We start from the raw sequence: 22,020 nt of genomic DNA on the forward strand, positions 1-22,020 counted from the left end.
TATTTAAATATTGCTGAATTTATAACGCTGAGGCTGAGAAGACCCGAGGAAATCATCCATCCATTCTCTAAACCATTTACCGGTCATGGCTGTGGGGGGGGTGGAGGGTGCCGGAGCCTATCCCAGGAGACAGTGGGTGAAATGCAGGAATACCCCCCTGGAAAGGTCATTAATCCGTTGCAGGGCCAACACATCATTCACTCACATATTCATACCCTGAGGACAAATAGACTCTCCAATTACATTAACCTGCATGTCTCACATAGAAGAAACCCACTGCCAACTCCACAAAATCGGTACTGTCTTGCTGTGAGGCGATAGCACAACACCACCATGCCACCCGCTTTAGGAGGCACTTTAGTTAACAAATATAGAAATAGTATGCTTAAGAAAAGCGTTTATTCTTTCAACTTTTTGTGGCAATTCCATGAGTGATTAAATAGATATCCACAGCTATGGTAGTTATTGTATGTTTGCTTATTCTCAAACAGTTCAATTCCAAAGTGGCACTTCACAGTCACACAAACAACTGCAAACAAGAAGGATTTTAAACAAGATTTTAGCAGATAAATCCTTTCTACTTGTAAGGAAACGTGGGAAGCATTATTTTGAGATATGGCATGTTTAGTGTTGTGAAAGATGCGAAACGTAACTTTTTTTACATAGAAAATGCTGAGATTTTTGTTGAGATTGATTATAAACAATAGATGCTTATAAAGCACTCACTCAAACCCAAATATGAACACACACACACAATGTGAGTCACAGTTGAACGTAATGAGTTCACGAAAGGGCTATGAAATTGGATTGACACAGCAGTGGGTGATTCTTGCCCTAAATCATTTTATTACCGCATTACTCCCAGCAGGGCCGTTTTAACATCTGGCTCTTTTGTGCTGTTTTAACTGCCGAGCAGCTTTAGGCCCATCAGGCCAAACTTCCCTAATTAACGTTTCCTCTTTCCCTTTTATCCCTTTTAAATCCATAAGTGACAAATGTCCGGGTGACACAAAGGAATATAGTGTTTCTTATGTCGGAGATATCGGCTCATAGCCAGGCTTTTTAGCACAATTATAAAAGAACTGTCCAGTCGACCGTCCAGACCCACCGAGCACAATTGGTCACATTGATCAGTGTCAGGCCTTTGCAGGTGTCTGCTTCAGATAATCCAACTGGGCCTGTGTGTTCTGGTCATACACTGGGCCTCCGCTGCACCCTCTCCAACGCTGCAAAGTCCTCAGGCGACACAAAACTAATGAATTACTAACGGCGGGGCCAAAGCGAAACTGCCCCGGGGAAGATTAATAGCGCTCTAGTTGGGCGGCTTGCGTGTGAGTGATTAATGGCAGCAGACCCGCATGCGAGACCTCCGTTGCATTTGTTTGCATGTTTCCTCCGGCAGATCTGCGCACTGAGGGATGGTCTTGCGAGAAGCCCGGGGAAGACCTGGAAGAATCGGCGCAGTTGGAAGACGCAAGGGTCGCGGACGAGACCGAGAGCGAGATCACGTACGGGGAAGTGGAGCACCGCTTGGACCTGCTGCAGGAACACCTGAACAGGTGAAGAACGAGGGTCATGCTCCACACACGCCGCGTTGTAAATAATCTAGGTCTATTCTCGCCGTTTGCTTGATAAGTAGTTTCACCGTTCGCATTGTAATTCCCCAGGTACTAGGTAATTAATGCGTATCCAGTATACGCGCCCCTCCTCGTGAAAAGATATGTGAAAGTTTAACAAGGACAACAGGGCATTTCACTTACTTCAGACTCACAAAACAACAAGTGCTAGTACATGCCAGTTATCTGCTTCTACTATTTTTCAGCAAGCTATTCTGTGTTTTAAAAACTGCTTGAAGAACAAACTGCTTGAACAACAACTCGGCGTCAGTGCACAGTGTACCTTTAATTAACGTCCACCTGTGTCTCCCTGGATAATAAAAGCAGCCATTAAAGAGCTTAGAGGCAGAACACACAGCTTCAAGGTCTAAACAGCTCTGCATTAACTGCTGTTACGCTCTGGTTTGGTTGGGTCTGAAAGATAGCAGCACACTGCTACAAATGTAGCCCGAGGCAACAGAAACCTCGTTCCGGGGTAAATACCTAACCGCATCAACCTCACTTATTCTTTCCCAAAAGCAGACGATTAAGCAGAGAAAGGCGAAAATAACAAACTGCTTCTGCAAAGCTGGTCTTTGCTTTGCGGCGCTTGAGGAGACAGACGAAGAGCAGGTGGTATTTTTAGCAGCGATGATCACAGCAAAAAATGAAAAAAATGAAAGCAGGTGACACAGCGCTGGCAGAATCCTGCCTCAGCACACGTCCTCTTCCCAGGCTGCAACACATTTCCCACTCGGCTTCCCCTGACCCGCCAGTTCACTTCCGCTGCCTTCTGCCAATACTGTGGTTCTATCTAAGTGTGCCTCTCCTGTATTTCTTGGGTTTAGTAAAAGGCTGCAATTGGAAAAATTGTGCTGAAATATTTGCAAGCACAAGAAGCCCACTCTGGTAACAAAGATAGCAACTATACCTGAGAATGGAATTATAATTATTATTTTCACTACTGTCTGGTTTTAAATAGTACATTTTTAATTATATTTATGGTTCAGTACCTCATTCTTCAATTGGCTACTTTTATCGGGTAGCCATATACTGTACATACAGTCAGGTCCATAAATATTTGGACAAAGTTATTGTTACTTTAGCTGTCTAACACAGGATATTGGAGTTGGAAGTACATAATGCATATGGGCTCAACGTGCAGACATTCAGCTTTAATTTGAGGGTATACAAACTTAGATCTAAATTTGGTGAACGGTGTAGGAATTACAGCCCTTTTTATACATATTTACCCCAATTTAAGGGTCTCCACCGTTCACCCGATTTAGAAGTAAATACCCTCACATTAAAGCTAAAGGTCTGCACATGTTCTGGCCAATTTCTTTGCCAGTTTTACCTAGCAAACTGCAAAGTATGAGCCATGCTCTGTAAGTTCAACCGACTTGGCAGCAGTTTCAGGAAATGAGAAACAGGAGGCGGCGTGTACTGAGTGATCTAAATGCAAGCCAATTAATGTGTTTTTAAATATACTGAAGTAGTCATGTTACATTCCTTAACAGATTTGTTCTGACAGTAAGCTGAGGGGCATACTTGGCATCTAATAATGAGTGCATAAAGTACCTAACAGGATTACACAGTGACATGCTCAAATGTACCCAACAGAAAAACACAAATAATTTCCCATCCATATAAACGCATGAAACAGTAGAAGCAACACATTTCATCCCTTGCAGCCAAGCTACATGCTCAATGCTTAGAATTGCAGTTGTGGAATTGCAATGGACTGCTTATACTTGACAACTACTAGCAAAAAAAAAATGTATCTCCAAAACAAAAACATAAACTCATTAGGGTCATTAAGAATGTTGATACAGAAGCTGAAAGATGATGATGAAACTCACTAGAAGGATACATTGGTCTGCAAGTTTAATGCTTGTTAGGAATGTTTTTTTTTCTCATAAAGGACACTGCATCAATGAAGTAATATTGAAAGGAGAGCCTTGGTCTGCAGATGCAGTGTAAATTAATAACATCTATCAATGTTTTGAGAAATGCATGTTAATTGCATGCAATTAATTATCACTGTTTTTGTATGCTACTTGTCATACTTTTCACCTCCCAACCTTTTATATTTTTGATAGAACGAATGCACAATTATAGAGGGAGGTCAGTTATTTACAGTTTTTGTCAGTATGCAACTTTCTGTGTCTGAGCTCTGTGTCTCTGAGATTCTACTTTATTTTCGTTTTTATTGTTTTATTATATTATATATATATATATATATAATATTTTTATTTTATTTTTTTATTTTATATGCTGCTAAGATACAAATATATGAATTAACTAGCACACATCTTGTTCCGTTAGTTTGTAGGCCATTAGCCATAAATGTGTATTTGGCATCATCTGGACTACAAATTCAATGCACCATGGCCATTTTACACAGGTATTAAAGTGAAATAAAGCAACCAGTACCATCTTGTCAGGAAATTACTGCAATTGTGGTGGACACAGCTTAATTCCCCAGTTTAACAGATGCATCTTGTCTTGTTGCCTACAAAATTAGGGCCCATTTTGTTTATTTTCCTGTCATTCAATAGACACTAGCAGCCGCTGTCCAAAGCTGTTAAAATACTTAATTTTAGTACTTGAGACACCTGTAAAATTCTCACATGACTGCAGACTGACAATGTTAAAATAAACAATATTCATGACAAAATTCTTCCCACCCACATATGATTCTCTATGTTGTTGAGCATTAGTAGCATGTGTTGTGGAAAATCGTCACAAATGTCCATGGTTGTAGTAAAATGTGGTATCTAAAATTATATTTTCTTGCCTTTCACAAATACAGTACCCACACCCTCCCCTTTTTGATTGAAATGTAAAAGAGAGGAATTTAATTACATGAAATTGAACACAAAGTGAATGTAAAGTGAAATAAATTAATGACAAATATCAACTTCAGACAGACATACATTTCAGGCTTAACATAACAATCAGCATATTAAACATAAAGCTGTGTACTGTTAAACGTGTTTGATATAATTTACTCAGTAAATTTGCTCAGTAAACAGTATTTATTTCATCAAGAGAATTCTACTAATTTAATTCTCAACTAGAAACAGTCTCATTCTACTTTTCAGAGATGCAATACATTCAGAAATGCAATTACAATTTGTAATGCCATGCACAACAATCCTGAAGACCAGCACTCAATGGGATATACATTCCATACAGATGAGCTAACATTTTTCAGGCATCTTCGGATCACCCTGTCCCAATTTGATTACATCACACATGCACTGAAAGGACAGGGGCTAAATCACAACCACCAGGCCGGAGGTCCACCATAGATTCCTCTGAAGCAAAAGGTTGCACTCCTCCTTTGGTATCTGGCCAACCAAAATAGCTTCCAAGAAATATCTGACAATGGTCTTGCAACAATGTTTTAACACAAAAGTCTGACCTAGTGCACCTTTAATTGTGGTAAAAGTAGCCAAAAATGGGAAAATGTTATGGTAGTTAGTCCAACTGACTACTAGTGCATTGTACCCTATAAAATGCTACTTCTAAACTGCATGTATCTCTCCTTGGTAATATTAAACTTGACCAAACTGCCTAGGTTGATAGGTTTCAATTTTAGTTTATGAACAAGCTAGCAAGCCATATCAGCTAGCTGTCATTCCTTACAAATATTAGCTAGACAATTTATGGAATGCGTGAGTGTAGCATCCATTGTTTGTACATTAATAATATGAAGTAGTAGTTTAAAACTGAAATGATGGTATCAATGTGGGAGTTTACATTTTGGATAGTGAAGTTGCAAGTTGGTTTGCTTGCCAAGCATTCTGTAATTTAGCTAACTTACTCTCACATAGGTGTTGCCTGCAAAATCACTTTCCCACTGCAGCTTTCAACTGGGTATTCATTTTGGTTATACTTTATCTCAGTCAAAACCAAAAAAACCATTAAACTAGAAATTTGCTCATCAATTAAGATTATTGTCGTTTCTGTGGGTGACTAGAGATGATAAAAAAATAAATAAAAAAATACAAATGTGAGCCATGCAATATATAAATCTGCAGATTTTCTAAATTAATTTCTCATTCTCAACTCAAAATTGAATCGAGTAACAGGATTAATACACTTACATTTTCAGAGCACATTTTTTCTTAAAGGCGTATTATGCAGGATTTCTTTCCTTGCTTTGCTCCTGTGTTTACACACAAAAAGCCCCATTGTCAACCCCTCCTCCACCACCAAGATTATTCTTACTCATGTCCTGGGTAGCTCTTGGTAGCTTTGTAGCTAGCTCCATTGCAGATTACATGTGCCATGTTTACAGTCTATGATGTTTTACTATGATTCGTAAAACATCTGCTTTACTATTCGCTAAGTTATTTAGCTAGCTATTTAACTGATGTTACTTGTGTTGGAATTTAGTTATTGTTAATAGCTAGCTAACAGCAGTGGTCTGCGCTAGCCTGCCTATAAGGAGCACAATTCTGTAACATAAGCATGCATACTCACATCAATTGTCACTTGAAGTCTTCTGAAAGTCCGGTAGTCTTTCGGATTTAGGCATGAGCTTCCTGCCCTGGAGAGGAAATAAGATGGTAGAATCTCCTGAAAATGTGAGCAGTAGTTCTGTGCAGTGGGACCCAGCTATCAGGGCCAACCTGTAGACAAACAATATTTTAATGTAGTTAGCTTAACGCGGCAGCTAATTAATGTTACCTAACGCTGGCCAGCCACTTCATTAATGGTTAGAACTCATAGACTGTATGAGTTCAGTGTATTGGACACATGCTTTTCAGATACAGCACAAAAATAAAAAAGCCTTCAGAATAACAAATACAAGTAGGTATTGGCAGACGTGAACACAGACACAGGTTGTCATCAGGAATGAAAATACCTTTTTTCTGCCTGAGAAATGCAGATTCCTGTGTGAATGTGACCTCTGGTCTATGCTTATACTTAATTTTTTAAATGTTGGCAGCTCCTTTAACATAAGCAATTGCTACCAGAAGTGCTGCCTGAAGAGACAGCCATTTAAGGTCAGTGTTCTCTGAGCAGCTCAGAGGCAGGCTTAGAGAGGGCCTTGAGGAGACTCTAGATCCCCCTGAGGTCCTTGTTAGATGGTGAACCCCTTTCATAAAGCTAATGAGGCATAGCTTGAGTCCCGGTGGGCCCTCTCATCACAGCAATGGTGGCTAGACTCTCTCCGTCCTGCCGCCAGGAGACACTCTTCTAAATGTGGATCTGCAGAGGTGCTTTGATGTTGCACCCATCCTTTGATTTTCGCACCACCATTAAAAACTGCTATCTAAAAGTGCCATAGTGGAGGCTCTAGTGTTCTGCAGTGATTTTACCATGGGTGAAATGCCCATCCTCAATAGTTTCTGCCATCTGCACTGTACACATGAATTGAGATGGTATCAGTATATCAAAAATCTGTGTGGGGTACCTCCCGTGCTTTCCTAACTAGAACAATGAAATGGTGTGGAACCATCTGCATGTGGAAGATTAATGAGCTTAGTCTCATTAGGGACATTGACAGCAGCAATATATATTATTTTCCCGGCCATTTGTTTGAAGACATGGAACGTCCATAAAGTAATGCTAACGAGGTCCATCTCTTGAGAGTCCACCTTCCTTGAAGAGACGATCTGAAAGCATAACAAAAAGTCCATGCATGTCAACAGTGTTCACTGAAGCTAGGTGTTTATATAGTTAGCACTGGGTAGGCGGATAGAGGCACCACCACAGTCACTGACTTCCACCCTGCCCCCACACCAAGCAAGGAGGCACCAAAGAAGGGTCTCAGAGGGCCCAGTGGCAGCAGAAATGTCAGCAGGTCTGTCAGCCTCCAGCTGATCAGGTTGTACCCAGTCCAGGGAAACAAATATGGATGGGATCTTCAGGTTGGCTGTAGCATTCATTCTCATGATGATGTGTAAGGTGGCTGTTCTATATATGATGACTGTATGTGGTACTGTCAAGCCTTGGCCCACTTGCCTGGCACAACTATGGAATGCAGTATTCTAAACTGGACTGTACCAGCATATTTAAGCCTATTGCCAATTAATCCCTGGTAAAAATGCCTATTAATTAATCTTTGTACATTACTGCAATATAATACTTGTATCCCCAAAAACACATTTTTACTTAGTTCCCCTGGTTGTTGTCAAAAGCCATGCTCTTTTTAGGATACCAGAATATAGTAAGGAAGTAATTTTAGCTTCTGCCGATTGCTATGAATAGTTTCAAAAGCACAGAAGTGTAGTCAGCTTATTGAAACAAATTGCAGTTTGCATTAGTGCAAGCAGAAAGCATGTGTGTGATCCCAGTATCACTACAAATGATACTGCATTTTACAATGATCAAAAACAATTGTCAGTACAACATATGCAGTTGCCTTAATTATGCTGTTATATAGCTGGTTGAGTTGAAACTGTGATTTTTATACAGACTGTTATTCATTTTATCAAGAAATATCTGCAGAGACAAAGAAGTGTTTATAAGTACTAGACTAAAGCTACACAGTCGAGCTCTCCAGTTGTATAAGACCAGCCATGGTTAGATATTGAGAACAATAGTTGAGTCTGTTTGGTAAATCATTAGAGTACCAGCTCCCTCTACAGTGAAAAGAGGGTATTACTGACAAGACATACACATTAAGCAATCCCATTTACAGTCATAGTATCATTGGACTGATTACAAAAATAAGTGTTTGTTGAACAACCTGTATAGGAGGTAGGGAATCCTTTCACAATTTTATTCTTATTGGCCCTGGGTTTGGTTGTTTTTTTAAATTTATTTCCTTCTGGAAAACATTTTGTTCTGAACCTTTTCACCATTTCAGTTAAATAATCCATCCATCCATCCATCCATCCATCCATTATCTGAACCCGCTTATCCTGAACAGGGTCGCGGGGGGCTGGAGCCTATCCCAGCATACATTGGGCGAAAGGCAGGAATACACCCTGGACAGGTTGCCAGTCTATCGCAGGGCACACACACCATTGACTCACACACTCATACTCTTTGCTCTGTTGTTTGTTTCTTTGTTCAAAAAAAATAAATAAATAAAATTGGCCCTCGCCCTTATCTTTGTTGTACAGGTAGCAGTTGAAATTGTACTTCCCTCTAGGGTCTTTCAGCGAACTTATCCCTGGTTATGGGTATGCACTTTGTTGTACGTCGCTCTGGATAAGAGCGTCTGCCAAATGCCAATAATGTAATGTAATGTAATGTAATGTCATACCTACGGGCAATTTAGACTCTCCAATCAGCCTAACCTGCATGTCTTTGGACTGTGGGAGGAAACCGGAGTACCCGGAGGAAACCCACGCAGACACGGGGAGAACATGCAAACTCTGCACAGAGAGGCCTGGGCCAACAGGGATTCGAACCCAGGACCTCCTTGCTGTGAGGCGGCAGTGCTACCCACTGCACCATCCGTGCTGCCCCAGTTAAATAATGTGCTTTTAAAAAATAAATTTTGTTGAGTAATGATTTTTCTTTTCCCTTTCCAGGCTGGAGTCACAGATGACGTCAGACATCCAGACCATCCTACAGTTGCTGCAGAGGCAGTCTACCCTGGGCCCTCCCGCCTACAGCACGGTGACAGCTAGTCCAGAGTACCAGAGGCCCGCAATCCGGGTCCAGCCGGTCACAGCCATTAAGATTGACCAGAGATTCAGTCCGACCTCAGCACAGGTACAGATCTCAGGGCCATGGGGGCTTGCAAACACATCCAAACCCACTCTTAGTAATGATAAGGACTAATTCTGGTGGTTTTGGGTCTACTGATTAAACCGTTTCAACCCATGTCCTGCCCATCTATTCCAACGGAATCTTCTCGCAATACTGACAGGGAACTCTGACAGTCACTAACACAGTCACATGAAAACGTATCCATCCAAAGCAGCTAAATTGGGATGGTATAATATACAACTTTTGTATAAGGTTTCTACTTGTGCATGCGTGAGATGGAGGAGTCCAGGTGCTAAGCACTGTCTCTGACGGTCTGAAGGACTGAAATAGAACAGGTAGTTCTAGAGAATTTAAAAAATGATCTTAATATTTCTTAAAGTCTGTGCTTCTTTACCACCCCCAGTGAAGATCTCATTTTAAAACTGCAGAAAAGCGTACCTGTGAGAATGCAATTATGGTTCTGCAAAAAAGTGATCAGAGGTATGTACAGTGGGCTCCAGAATTACTGGCACCCCTGACTAGCAATGCACAAAAAAACTGTATAATTATTGAGATAATAAACTCAAAATGCCAACATGTGAAAAAGACAAAACAAAATACATCTGACCACAGCACCTTCAATCATAATCTAAATTAGCAAATGAGATTAAAATGGAACATTTTGGTCAGGTACAGCATCAGCATGTTTGGCATGAAAACTGATGTAGAATATAAGGAGAGGCACCTCATACCCAATAATGTATTTATTTAAGATGTTTCCAGCTTAATAATCCTCACGTATGACACCATTTATGTGGTGCAGCAGTATTACTGCAAGAAGTTATATCATAAAATTACTATTATCTAAACTATCAAACCAAAAATGTGGAAATGCAATTAATAATTTACTAATATTAATGGTAAAATATATTCAGATAACCTAAAAATTGTAAGTTCTTCACAAGACTGGGAAGGAATGGGAATCAGTGTTTGTCTGTATATCTGTTTTACAGTGTCCAGAATTTGTCAGTTTAGATGCGTCCCATAAGAAATCCAAAGAATCCTTGTCAAGCACAGTCCAGACGGACACTGCTCCAGGCGAGAACCTCACGGCACCAATGGAACTGAGTTTAGAATCGGACCACGGACACACACAGAACCCAAAGCCCACCCTGGATCCGCAGCGACCTAAACCCCACCTGCTCCCCATGCGACACCTCTCCCTCCCTGAATCATCCCCGAGCAACACAGGAATGTCTGGACTCCACAGGCCAGTTTCTGATCCTGGTCTTCCAGGGAAGTAGTATTCTGCCGTCTTGACTGTCTTCTACTGACTGCCTGTCTCCATCGCAAATCAAAATCCTCTGCTGTTTGACTCAGGGTCTAGAAGGATACTGTATTGTCATATGCAAGGAATACTGTAGACTTTCTCCCTAGCTTTCAAATATGTTAAGACATGATTCATCATAATTTGTGTTTGTATTGCAGGCGTTTCGCTGGCAGCAACACATGGCACCTTTCATGCTTGTTCCAGAACAGAAATGCACGCTGGGATATATTCCCTGTTGCATGTTCAACATATCTCATTCCAGTGGTAATCAGGTGTTATTGGCATGCTCCTAAGCAATATCATCTTTGTTTTGGTTTTGAACAGGACAAAAATGGCACATCAGTACTTTGACGTCCAAATATTCCAGTGCATTCCATTCCAGACTCCAGTTTATTGTACAGCTGAAAAATTCAGTTATCAAATGTGAAGTACCATAATTAGCCAAGTAAGAGGCTCTCAGTTCCAATGGAATATTGTGCCTAATGCTGAAGATTCAAATATTTATGCTTACCATCAACTGGGTTCCAAACCCACTGACAACAAAATTATACTGTATTCCAAAGTTTACTTACAGTAAATGTTATGCAGTTAATAGTAAACCTATCCTAAAATACAATACGCTTTGTAAAATGTAAATAAAAACAGAATGCAATGATTTGCAAATCTCATAAAACCCATATTTTATTCAGAATAGAACATAGAAAACATATCAAATATTTAAACTGAGAAATTGTACCATTTTAAGGAAAAAATAAGGTAATTTTGAATTTGATGGCCGCAACACGGGACAGTTGGGACAGGGCCATGTTTACCACTGTGTAGCATCCCCTCTTTTAACAACAGTCCGTAAACGTCTGGGAACTGAGGAGACCAGTTGCTGGAGTTTTGGGAGAAGAATGTTGTCCCATTCTTGTCTGATATAGGATTATAGCTGCTCAACAGTCCTGGGTCTTCTTTGTCTTATTTTTTGTTTCATGATGCGCCAAATGTTTTCAATTGGTTAAAGGTCTGGACTGCAGGCAGGCCAGTTCAGCACCCGGGCTCATCTTCTCCGAAGCCATGCTGTTGTAATAGATGCAGTATGTGGTTTAGCATTGTCTTGCTGGAATATGCAAGGCCTTACCTGAAAAAGACGTTGTCTAGATGGGAGCATGTGTTGCTCTAAAACCTCGATATACCTTTCAGAATTGATGGTGCCTTTCCAGATGTGCAAGCTGCCCATTCCATAGGCACTAATGCACCCCCATACCATCAGAGATGCAGGCTTTTGTACTGAGCGCTGATAACAAGCCGGATGATCCCTCTCATCTTTAGTCCGGAGGACGCAGCGTCCATGGTTTCCAAAAACAAATTTAGATTCGGCTGACCACAGAACAGTTTTCCCACTTTGCCTCAGTCCATTTTAAATGAGCTTTGGCCCAGAGAAGACGACGGCGTTTCTGGATCGTGTTCACATATGGCTTCTTCTTTGTATGATAGAGCTTTAACTTACATTTGTGGATGGCATGGCGAACTGTGTTCACAGACAATGATTTCCGGAAGTGATCCTGAGCCCATGCAGTGATTTCTGTTACAGAATCATGCCTGTTTTTAATGCAGTGCCGTCTGAGGGCCCGAAGATCACGGGCATCCAGTATTGGTTTTCGGCCTTGTCCCTTGCGCACAGAGATTTCTCCAGATTCTCTTAATCTTTTGATTATATTATGTACTGTAGATGATGAGATTTTCAAAGTCTTCGCAATTTTACATTGGGGAATATTATTCTGAAATTTTTCCACAATTAGTAGACGCAGTCTTTCACAGATTGGTGATCCTCTGCCCATCTTTACTTCTGAGAGACTCTGCCTCTCTAAGATGCTCTTTTTATACCCAATCATGTTACTGGCCTGTTGCCAATTAACCTAATTGAAAAATGTTCCTTTCTTTTTAGTACTACTTACTTTTCCAGCCTTTTAGTGCCCCCGTCCCAACTTTTTTGAGACGTGTTGCTGCCATCAAATTCAAAATTACTTTTTTTTTTTCGTTAAAATGGAAAATCTTAATTTAAATATTTGATATGTTTTCTATGATCTATTCTGAATGAAAAATGGGTTCACGAGATTTGCAAATCATTGCATTCTGTTTTTATTTACATTTTACAAAGCATCCCAACTTTTTTGGAATTGGGCTTGAGGACAATTGTGTCCTGAATTGGTGCAAACTACTTTAAAATGTATCTTAAGAAATATTTGTCTTTATTTGGAATTGTATAATTATAATATACTTACCTGAGGACTAATAAAGCAATAAGATAATATGGAAATTAATTATTGAGACTAAATCTAGGGGGGATTACACATTTTTAAACAATCCATTCGCTCTTCAAACCCATTTTGTATGGGAAAATGATCCTTATTAAAAAATGAATGGAACAGGAGAGAAATCTGGTACCAATTTATCTGTCATATGTCTGATGATTTCTCTAAGAGATCATGCTCTTTAGTTGGTGTACTGTCCTGTATGGGGCACTATCAGACATTGTTTAATATGTCTTGCCTTATTTTTTTTAAGGAAAAGTGTGTTTTACATAAAACAATGTAGGTAGATTTAAAGGAACTTTACAAATATGATATAAATCTATATAGTGATGTATAATTTATGTACTTTTGAAATACTAGTGCTGCAAAAGTTAACTCACTTTGTTAAAAAGACAGAAAGTTCATAATAGTCACAGTGGGTTGCAACTCCATGGAATCATTTTAGGGCTTCCATCTTTGCATGTTGTAATAGTCATCAGTACTCCATTATACTTTAAACACTGACATCACCCACCAGTGTAATTACAGGATATTCTGAATATTGGGTGCAAGAAGTAGTATACATATTATGAAAAATGATCAAATGGACACATTCAGAATTAGAATGTTACATGTTGATTTTTAGAATGAGTCAATTACCTGTATGAATGACTTGCATGTTTTTGCCTGAACATTCCCTGAAATGAGAACATTTGCTATTATATCATATATAGACAAGCATATTTTGTAACATTCTATTGGTGACAATAACTTAATTTTGTAACAGCTGGTGGTACTGGCTTAAATTGCCTTTTCTGTCGTTAAAGGGTTAATTCAATTCAGGCAACTTGGTTGACAAAGCATGTCTATTGAAATTCAAATAATATTAATTCCTTAAAACAATTTGGTTAGATTCATTTAAAGTCATAAAATAAAATTTCATAAAGTACATAATACTTGTTTCCAAAAAGCAGGTCTTGCAAACGCACCTTCTTGCTAAATATACTGGTAAGTCTTTTTTTCCAAGTTCCCAGGAGTTGGGTAAACAAAAATGTATGGTATTATTAGGGTGAACACAATGAGCTGGATTTCAATGATTATGTAACATATCCATATGAATTTTCAGAAACTTCCATATAAAATAATTGTGAAGGGTCTGGTACCTGCACTATTACTAACAGTTAGACTGCACTGTTGCTTTAATAAGCTTTTGAGAATTGCAGAAACTTGTGAAAGGTGGGGTGTGACACACAACCATTTCTTACAAAGCTATTAGACCTGCAAACTTTTGCACATGAATTTCAGACTTGTACTGGGTAACTTTTTAATCTTGTGCATTTCAAAATTGTTTTTATGCATTTTTAAAGTTTGCCACTGTATATTTGATACAATGCAACACTTTACAGCTGATCTGAATGTTTCTGTTCCTTATATGGTGTATATATACGCATAAATATATATATATATAGTATATATAGTTTAAACAGTGGGTTTTGAATGTATTCATACCCTTGATCAAAAAAAAATTATTCAAGTACACAAGCAGTATTTCTCGCATGGAAAAAAGGAAGTATGTAAATGCATAGAGCACATGTATTACAAGTGACTGCATGTTTTATTTAGTTGGAGGCAGAAATGTCCTACTAGCACTAGAAAATTGGAATGACTAGAATATTCAGGCATGCTTTTTGTTTTCCCTTAACCATTTTCAATTTTTCCACTGCCGAACTTGAGCTTCTTAGTTGGGACCAGTTTTTTCAAATGTACTTATCTACATGAATCTCTTTGTCTCCTTGATTGTAACTACCATCAGGATGAAAAAAAACACAATATAATTCTGAAAGCAAATTGCAGTGATCATATGCAGCGAAACACTGCCATTGCCTGTTTAGCAGCGAAATACCACTAATGAGCAATTCCAAAAATCTATTCCATTCGACCACAAAATATGATCCCAAGTTTATATTATACAATTATATTTATTCATATTCAATTATACAATACAATTCATGCAACCATATGATTCAAGTATCCCAAACTTTCTAAGATTTGTAATCACTGCCGTTGGCCCTGAGTTTGCCTTAAATGTGTGCTGATTGCTGGTTGTGTGTGGGTGTGTGTATATATACAGTGCAGTCCATAAGTATTTGGACAGTGACACTATTTTTGTTTTATCGCCTGTCCAGCAAATTGGACAATGAAAAAGGCTAAGTGCAGACTGTGAGATTTAATTTGAGGGCACTTACATCCACATTGTGTTATACTATGCATCCATGTTGGAATTACATTCCTTTTTATACTGTACGCACTCATCCCATTTTAGGGGAGCACAATAATTGGAGAAATGAACACAAACTGAAATAAAATTGTATTTAGCACTTGGTTGCAAATGCTTTGCATTCGATGACTGCTTGAAGTCTGCAGCAGATGCTGCATATCTTCCCTGTGATGCTCTACCGGGCCTGTACTGCAGACATCTTCAGTTCCTGCTTGTTTTGGGGTGTTTCCCCTTCAGCCTTGTCTTCAGTGGCTTCAGAATGTGTAACACATGTAGTTCAATTGAATTCACGGCGATTGATTGACTTCGCCAATCAAGAACATTCCACTTTCTGTTTGTGAATGCTCCATGGATGCTTGAGAACCTTGTTTGGGGTCATTGTCCTGCTGCAAGGTTAAGAACTGTCCAAAGATCTTTGAGGCATTTGGATCCAAGCATATAACATGTTTCTATACACTTTGTTTTTTTGTAGTCACATTGTCAATGAAGACAAGTGAGCCAGTTCCAGTGGCAGCCATAAGTCATAACACTACCTCCACTATGTTTCACAGATGGGGAGCGGCAGGTTCCTTTGGATCATGAGCTGTTCCTTTCTTTCTCGAAATGTTCCTCTTTCCATTACGTACTTACAGGAATTTCATCGGTCCATAAGAAATTGGTACAGAACTCTACTGCAAACAGTAACCTGGATGTTCTGTTCTTGAGGCTTGCCAGTGGTTCGTATCTTGTAGTGAACCCTCAGGGTAAGGTAGTCTTTGACACATCTATGCTTACATCATGGAATGTTCTTGATCTGTTTGGCTGCTGAAAGGGGATTTTTCTTCACAATTGAAATGATTCTTTTTTTCAGCTACCTCAGTGGTCTTCCATGGTCTACCAGGTTGTTAGCTTTTATAGTCTCTTGATGGCCTGCTTTACTGGCATTCACACTTCTTAGGTCCTCAACAGTAATATACAGTGGCTCCAGAAAGTATTCAGACCCCTTCATTTTTTTTTTGCACTTTATTGTGTTGTAGATGTCATTTTAAATGGATACAATTGTCCAACACTCAATCTACACTCAATAACCCATAATGACAAATCATACGTTTCCTTTTTTGCAAATGTATTAAAAATCAAAAACTGAAATCTCTTATTTACGTAAGTATTCAGACCCTTTTCTTTGTGGTCGGGTGCATCATGTTTGCTTTAATTATCCTTGAGATGTGTCTAGAACTCAATTGGAGTCCACCTACGGCAAATTGAATTGATTGGACATAGTTTATAAAAGCACATACCTGTGTATATACACTCACCGAGCACTTCATTTTTACTTTATTACATCAACTTATTCACATGATTATCTAATCAACCAATTGTGTGGCAGCAGTGCAATGCATACAATCATGTAGATATGGGTCAGGAGCTTCAGTTAATTTTCACATCAATCATCAGAATGGGGAAAAAAAGGGATCTAAGTAACTTTGACCGTGGAATGATTGTTGGTGGCAGACAGGATGGTTTGAGTTTCTCAGAAACTGCTGATCTCCTGGGATTTTCACATACCCTAGTCTCTTGAGTTTGCAAAGAATGGTGCAAATTTTTTTAAACAAATCCAGTGAGCAGCAGTTCTGCAGACAGAAACACCTAGTTAATGATAGATGTCAGATGAGAATGGCCAGACTGGTCAAAGCTGACAGGAAGGTGACAGTAATGCAAATAACCACACATTACAACAGTAGTATGCAGAAGAGCATCTCTGAACAAATTATGCATCATAACTCTAAGTGGATAGGCTACAGCAGTAGAAGTCTAAAATGTGAGTGTAATAAATACACAATGACTACTAGTTGGATGTTTTTTGAATATTGTGTATAATCTCAGGAGATCAGCAGTTTCTGAGACCATGCCGTCTGGCACCAACAATTTTTGGTTAAAGTCACTTAGATTGCATTTCTTCCCCATTCTGTTGCTTGGTCTGAAAAACTTATCCTCTTGACCATGTCTGCATGCTTTTATGCATTGAGTTGCTGCAACATTATTGTCTAATTAGATATTATATTAACAAGCTGGTGTGCTGGTGTACAGGTGTACCTAATAAGAGTTTCCCGTTTAAAAGTTGATTGATTTTAAATGTGATACTGTTCAAATAACTATTACTGTTGAAATAACTCAAATAACGGAGATAACTCATCTATAAGTATTTTAACATATGATTGGAAAGCCCCATTTTCAGAAGCCATCACTCCAGTGTAGGAACAACACACTGTTGCCTCATCCTTAAGTAATCATGCTAATGTGCTAATTTCATATTTGAGAAAACGCTCCGATTATAATCAATGTCCCTACTAATGAAGCAAAAATATTTATTTCAGCTGCTACACAATATGGCAATTTCGATGTTCAATTTTGGTTTAAAAATGGCCAGCTGTTTGTAAAAACATGTCAGTCGATTGCTGTTTTGAGAGATAAAGGCTATTTCATGCATGATTCGTAACTGCGCAAGAGGACAGGTACATTAGTTTGATAAACACACCTTACAGGTCCTCAGCCTGCAGCTTCATTGAACAATCAATTTCATCTGCAGTGAAGAGGCGACTTTGGGATGCTGGCCTTGTAGACCTTATTGGCCTCCTACGATCTTTGTGTTCTTTTGTCCAATGTAACCTTTTCTTCTTGTTTGCCAGTCCCAGAAGTGGCTTTTTCTTTGCCAATAAAGCCAGCATCCCAGAGTTCACCAAACAGGGAAGTAAATATCCACAAATTAAAACACACAGTTCACACCTTAACCTCATATCCATTGTTTAATTTCAAATTAAATGGGCTGGAGTACAGACCCAAAACAACAATATGCCACTATCCAAATACTAACAGACTCCACATTTTACACACACTCTCACACACACATACCTAGAACATTGTTAATTATGAAAATGTTTCAAGTGTATGAATAACTTCTATGCCCACAGTGTATATATGTATACGTGTGAGTGTGTAAATATAAATATATACAGCATATATTGTACATAAATATGGCTGATTTAGACAACCTATGAAAAATTGCATAAATAAATATCTTTAAAGCATAAGGAATACAATTGTGAGTTTGTTACTCTATTTTGAAGAGATCTGGAGACAATTTGCACATATCAACATATATCTTATCTATATATTTTATTTAATAATTTGTTGCAAGCCTACATCTCACATTAGGCAATTACAAAGGTCAAGGTAAAGTTGTAAAATACAAGAGTTGGATAAAATAAGATAAATGCCGAACAATATATCTATTCCAAGCAATGGATAAGGAGTTGGTCCACAGTGCAGCTTGTGGAGTGTGCTCTCGTGATTTTCAAGCTCTGAAAATCAATGTGAATATTGTGAGTAAAATAAAGGGGTCACAAACACTAAGGGCCAGATTTACTAAGCCTTTTGCGATGATTTTCAGGTGTAGGCCTACATGACACATTCTGCCCAGGATACGGCGCACAGGACTAGAACCACAGTATGCGTGTGATCTACTCGAGTCATCGCAAGATGCACTTCTGTCCTTAATGCATATGCAATATTTACAAAAGAATTTATTAAATTAACCAATATCTCATGCGAAGCAGTGGGAACTGACTGAAATAATGTGCTCAACCAGAGTGACAGTATCTGAAGTTCAAAAAAATCATTGTTGCCACTAGTAAAAAAATATGAGTAGGCTAAATGCAATGATATGCTGCTTCTAATCGCTTTTGTCCATCAGCGGAAAGAGCGTGTGTTTGTTTTGACTTGTTATCCTCCAAAACAATCGCGGAATGGAAAATAATTAAAGGGACTGCCAAAAAAGAGAAAATCCCATGCGACTTCTTTGACAAATACCCAGTCATACAAATAAATACACTTCTGGGAGAAATTAAAGATGTTTGGGTACCTCCCACACACATGTTCCCATTCTTTCGTGGCCGCCACAGCTGGAATATGTAGCCTACACATTTTGTCCTGTACTGGAAACGCTTTTACGTGGCAGCCGATACATGGATTTCGCAGTGAAGATAGGGGAGAGCTGGGTCGAAAGTAACAAAGGGCACATTGTCTGGAAAACGATGGGAGCTGCAATGACATGGTTACTGCATGCAGGTGCATATAACAGTGGATGAGCTTCAAACTAAATTTCGGAACACGTTTTCTTGAACTTTCTTATGTCTACGCCTGCAGTAAAAAATTCACAAAAAAAGTTTGTTGTCTCCTGTAGTTCTTTCTATGTTGCCAGAATCAACTACCTTATGCAAATATGGTATCATTGTTCGTCACTGTCACTGATTGCAAAGCTTTGTCCCACTACACAGTACTGCCAGGGAAATAAATAAATTCCAAATACACATGATACCTTGTGTAAATAAGAAAGCTTTGGAGTTGCTGTAAGGTGTATTTCTGTTGATGTCGATCATGGAAGAACACCAAGTGAATCCAGCGCCAGCACCCATAGTGTCTGCTGTGCCATCAGCAGTGACATGCTAGCTGGCAGTTCCACAGCATACATTACCACTGATCCAGTAGCCAGTCTAGCTAAGGAGAAAGAACCGTGGCATGGTCCGGAGAGAGCCATGCAACGCGTCATCAGGTCCTTAACGAGCCTTTATAAATTTCCCCGTCTCAAAGGTAAGTGACAATAAACGACCATCTTGCAAATTCAAGAAGGCGTGGTATGGTAAATTAGAATTTGGTTCCCCTGTTGGGCATTTGGGACATGGCCATGGCAAAATGGAAGAAAATAATCTATTTGGTTGTTGATTCAAAGAGAATATTTGATTGAATCATCTGCAGCCTGCCCAGTGGTACATGAGGTTTGAAGTAGACCACCATAGTTACTGTACCCATAGCGGGTAATAATACATTGTGTATTGGAAGCCTTGTCAGTGCATAGGTCAAGATAATGTTCTCTGTGCTTCCTGTCTATGAATTTCCTGTCTTTTTCAGCTTTTGCCAATCATTATCTCTTCTTTAAAACATAGTTTTTGGGTTGAATTTCCTGTCTTTTTCGGCTTTTGCCAACCATTATGACATTATCTCTCACTTTAAACACAGTTTTTCTGTTCAATTTCCTGACTTTTTTTACCGGAAGGTAATGTAATCATATCTATATGAACAGTGGTTGCCCTGACTGATGATATCTTGTGTTATCAGAAAGTAAACCATTTCAAAATCACCTTTTTACAATATTCCAGTTCTGAATAAATTTAGCCATAATAACTTGAACTATTAATGACTAATATAGTTTGTATTTGACCATTTAAAAAGAAAAGAGTACCGTAATTAGTTTAAGATGGTTGCCTATCAAATACATAATGGCCCTTACACGTAAATGTCACCGCAGCAAGAGCTTCAACGAAGTAGCCAACAAGCCTTGAACCCCTTGAACCCCTTGAACCATATTCTTTTCCGCCTTTTACAAACGAAGTCAAAAATGAAATAGTTGATATACGCTAAGGTTAGGATTTGGGTAGCTCCATCACAAGATAATTTCAATAGCTGCTGACTACACAGGTTAGCTAAATATATGTTTGCTAGCTAGGCACATGGCCAACCAACCATAGGTGATGAATTTTGGCTAACTTTACTGTCCAAACTAGCTAATGTTACAGCATGATTGAAGACAGTTACTAGCTAGCTCTGCCTATCTTGCTAGCTATGATAATGTAATTAATATAGCGGTGGGCAGTGAAAGAGAATGAACAGAGAAGATCTCATGCCTCATGCCGGGATGTGCTAGCTGTTTATAGCTGCAAATCTGGAGGTAACTTTACATTAAGGCAATATGCTTTACAAGACTTAATAAAATAGCTAGCTAGCTATAAGTTGCCATCGTAGCTAAATTGTCCTATTTAACGTTACATAGTTAGCTAGGTAATGCAGTGCATACTCCAACTCCACTACCACCCTCCTCCACTCTGTGACCCGGAAACCGATCTTTGTGGACTCCCTCCGTCCACTGTCCCATTTTTCGAAATGTAGGAACGAAACAGCTAAAACTCTGCCCTCCTCCACTCCCCCAGCGTAGTGTAGTGTACAACGATGTATCTTCCAGTGGTAGTCTTTTCATATTTCTGGATGACTTCATGTTCATACCGAGCAGAGCCGTTAAGTTCTGAAATGACGTCACTTTCATTCCGCCATAATGTTGGCTCCATATGGCTCTGGCAATGTACAATCTGTATGTTCCCTGAGGCGCGTGGCACGCAGTTGCGCCATGCCTTACATAATAGAATCTCTAGCTAACAGGCGAGCTAAATTTTCACCATTCATTTTCAACGGGGGCTCATTCTGAAAATGTCAATTTAATAACGACCGTAGGACATGAAAACCCGCTTTTAGGAAAAGGCACTAGTCCGTTTAAAAGTAGGAAGTGTTCTAATTGGATGAGAAACTGTACAATGCTTTAAAAAGTTTGTAGAAGAGCGCAAAAAAACTCTTATGATAATACTCATTTTTTTATAAACTACCGAATTTTTATGAGATTTTCAGTATCGTTGGAGTAGCGCGTTTGCCTTACTAAAATATTTTTCATGTATATTGGTCCCAGAACGGTGAAACGACAAGGCTGGCAAGTTTTGCATGCAAGTGGGGCAAAACCTATAAGGACAAACATGTCCAAGTATCCAGAACCAAGATTTAGATACAGCTTGTTAGCTAGATATTTTCTTACTTGTTGTTTAGTTGCCCTCCTGGACCCCTTAATTGTGGATACTTCTTCCAATCAATCCTTCTACTGCAGAAGAAGATGGTAAGTGCTGCAAGATATAGCAAACGCTCAAAAGTTATTATTGGTAGTGACGCAAACTCCGTGTTCGTTGTCCGTGTTCCTCCGCTGTCTGTCTTTCTTGCACATGAAATAATTCTCTATAAATTCCGGTT

The 22,020-nt window shown here is 39.1% G+C and overlaps 1 protein-coding gene across 1 annotated transcript in view; it reads left to right on the forward strand.

The window, feature by feature from the left end:
* LOC133123472 (potassium voltage-gated channel subfamily H member 7-like) overlaps nucleotides 1-10,561 on the forward strand; it is a 99,424-nt gene extending 88,863 nt beyond the window's left edge. Inside the window, exons 13-15 of the mRNA XM_061233938.1 lie at nucleotides 1,403-1,559; nucleotides 9,098-9,281; nucleotides 10,271-10,561. Of these exons, the coding sequence (XP_061089922.1) occupies nucleotides 1,403-1,559; nucleotides 9,098-9,281; nucleotides 10,271-10,561 (632 nt within the window). The remainder of the gene's footprint in view (nucleotides 1-1,402; nucleotides 1,560-9,097; nucleotides 9,282-10,270) is intronic.
* Nucleotides 10,562-22,020: the final 11,459 nt, after the last annotated feature.

This window comes from Conger conger, chromosome 3, assembly GCF_963514075.1.
Source record: "Conger conger chromosome 3, fConCon1.1, whole genome shotgun sequence".
NCBI lineage: Eukaryota > Metazoa > Chordata > Actinopteri > Anguilliformes > Congridae > Conger > Conger conger.